Source organism: Medicago truncatula, chromosome 7 (genome assembly GCF_003473485.1).
Source record: "Medicago truncatula cultivar Jemalong A17 chromosome 7, MtrunA17r5.0-ANR, whole genome shotgun sequence".
Classification (NCBI taxonomy): domain Eukaryota; kingdom Viridiplantae; phylum Streptophyta; class Magnoliopsida; order Fabales; family Fabaceae; genus Medicago; species Medicago truncatula.
The window spans coordinates 10273655-10276380 of record NC_053048.1 but is presented as its reverse complement, the minus strand read 5'-3'; the positions used below and the strand labels follow the sequence as shown (position 1 = coordinate 10276380).

The following is a 2726-nucleotide window of genomic DNA, read 5'->3' as shown; positions in this document are numbered from 1 at the left end:
GCATGCATGGGGAAATGCAGTATGCGCCCTGTGCACTAGTCATGCGCCCCGTACATGCAAAAAGTCAGAGCGCAATTGTCTTTTCCTGCTTCCGAAATGGGTAAAGCCCGCACTTTTAGCCCAAGCCTAGGTAGAAACTCTCACTATAAATACCAGCCTTTCTCACTATGTTTTTATCTTTAGTAATTTGTTTTCAGTTACGATGTGTAACTAAATCTTTTTAGGTTAGAGTTCTAAGATGAACCTATGTATATTTTTATTGGATATTTATTTAATTTAATTTGTTGTTTATTTATTTTATTTTTCCTTTTGTCCACTGTAAAGTTTTATTAGCTTATAGTCTTTATTTCTGTGAGAGATGCAACCTTAGATTAGGTACTTAGGTTGTGACAGGTCCTAATATTTCTATCACTAACCGGATGCTTATATCGTGATATTTATATCCCTTTACTGATAACTATCTGTGTAGGAAGTAAGTGATTATTAATGAGCCAAAGATATGATAGGAATTGTTGACCCTAGACGTAGGTACCTAACGGCTAGAACCCATTGGGTCGTGTGGTTTTCATATATATCTACTTTTCCCTTTTGTATTTTTTTGTGATTTCGTCGTCTAAGTGCAGCGTTGTATTGTTCGTCGTCTTGTTTGGCGTTTGATTTCGCGTCTTGTCGCGGTGCTCATTTAGTTCCTATTGAAAGATCGACTTCAGTCAATTACAAATTCAAACAATGATTTGGGCGTCAACGTTATCCGGAATTATGTGTATTTTGATGAGTTAGATTTTATCATATTATTTTTAGACATTTTGTCGTTGTATGCTATTAACTTGGATGTTGTGAATTTTTTCACAGATTCACCCTTTACGTTTTTAGCAATGTTTGTATCTGATGTACTCTATCAATTTAAATGAATGAATATCGTTTTGTTTTTGTCAAAAAAAAAAGAATTTGGACTCACACATTGAAATTTATATCATTTTATTATTTAAAAAATATATTATTTAATTATTTTCTATCTCTATCAATTTTTAAATACTTGAGTGTGTACAAATAATTGTGACCAATCAAGACTCGCTCACAATAGTGATAGAATAAAAATAAAAATAGAGAAACTAAAACTTGATTGGCCAGAGGGACCAAAAGCACTACCCAATATCAAATATGCACATTAAACTTTGCAGTGAATTAGAATTAATTTATACTCAGTTCAGTTATCCACTACTTTACTCTTTATTGTAACTTTTTTAGGCACACCCTGGCTTGCACATTGCAGATTCGTATCGTCAAATAAATTGATTTATATACTCAGTTCATTGATCCAGTGATTTACTCTTCACTGTAACTTTTTTAGGAGTCAAAGTGTTTTCCAATTCACCCTTAAGTCCTTAACTGATTTTATTTTTATTTTTTATGAGTATTTATATAACCCATTTGGAACATCAATGAGACGATAAGAAAATCATGGAAAATAATTTTGTACGATATATTAGTTATTAGTTAATGAAACAAAATTCAATACATAACAAAAATTTGGTAAGATATATTAGTTACTTTTTACTAGTTAATGAAACAAAATTCTATACATAACAAAGCATGACAAAGAAATCCAAATTATGTAGCAACAAAAGATATAATTGATCATGTAGTTACATTTCCTTTTTCACTTTGGAGAATAAATATACATTAGTACATCATTGTTGAATCAACATAAAGGAGAATTTAAAACATAAAAAGAGCAAAAACAAAATGTAAACATACTTATGGCATGTTTCTAATATCTAACAAAGTAAATTTGGATTCAGTATTTTTTATTTTTTTGAAGGAAAATTTGTATTTAGTTGAAGTGTACATGAATACCAATTGCAATAACTAAGATGGTAAATATACAAAAATATATAATAGCATGAATCAAAATAGAAATTCCACTAGTGCTCATGTTACCAAATTCCACAACCCTAATCCTTGCTGGAAATTGGAAGAGCAATCCTGGTGATAACACAATGAACAAAGCAACAGCAACAATTACTGGTCCCCAATCAGCTCCCATATCTTTCTCTTTCTTGAATTTTTAACTTCACTTCTCTATTTTTGTTCTCAAGTTTGTTAATAAGTAGAGGATGAATTCCTTGGTCGTTAAGGAGGTAAAGGATATGTGCTAAACTTGGTGAGAGAAAAGAGAAAGGTTTACAAGAGAAGTAAGGTATGTTAAATTCAATGGTATTGGCTAGTGGGATTGCTTTTATGTGCCAACTAAAAGAGTTGCTTTTCTTTTTCTTTCTTCTTACGTCTCATATACTTCTTATAAAGAGTGATTCTCTTGAAATAAAAAACTATTGTATCTACATTTTTTTAAATTGGAAACGTTAATGCTAATAATTTTTTATATTAACACTATTCCCCAACTGCTAGATAGAGTTAAATTGTTATCTTTAAGGTGGCTGAAAGCTAGAAATGTCATGTTTGTTTTTGATACACAGAGGTGGTGGTCAAGTCCTTTAGTTTGTCTGGACATTGGCTAATCTTGTTTCTTCTATTTGGTGTATTTGTCTTTCTGTAACTCGGTAACTTTGTAGTGGTTTTCTAGACACACCTTGTACTTGGGAACTGATTTTTGGTTGGGTATATAATTTCATTTTGGTTTTTTCAAAATTAATTTTTTTATATTATTACTTCACTTCATAACTTTGTCACCTTAATTTTAATTAAAAATAAAATAAAATTATGTC

General features: G+C 30.5%; 1 protein-coding gene across 1 annotated transcript; it reads right to left on the bottom strand.

Moving 5' to 3' along the window:
• Positions 1–1629: 1629 nt before the first annotated feature.
• Positions 1630–2246, bottom strand: LOC25497788 (uncharacterized). The gene has a single exon (XM_013592509.3). It carries the CDS (start codon positions 2045–2047, stop codon positions 1835–1837), a length of 213 nt encoding a protein of 70 aa, XP_013447963.1. The 5' UTR covers positions 2048–2246; the 3' UTR covers positions 1630–1834.
• Between the last annotated feature and the right edge of the window lie 480 nt (positions 2247–2726).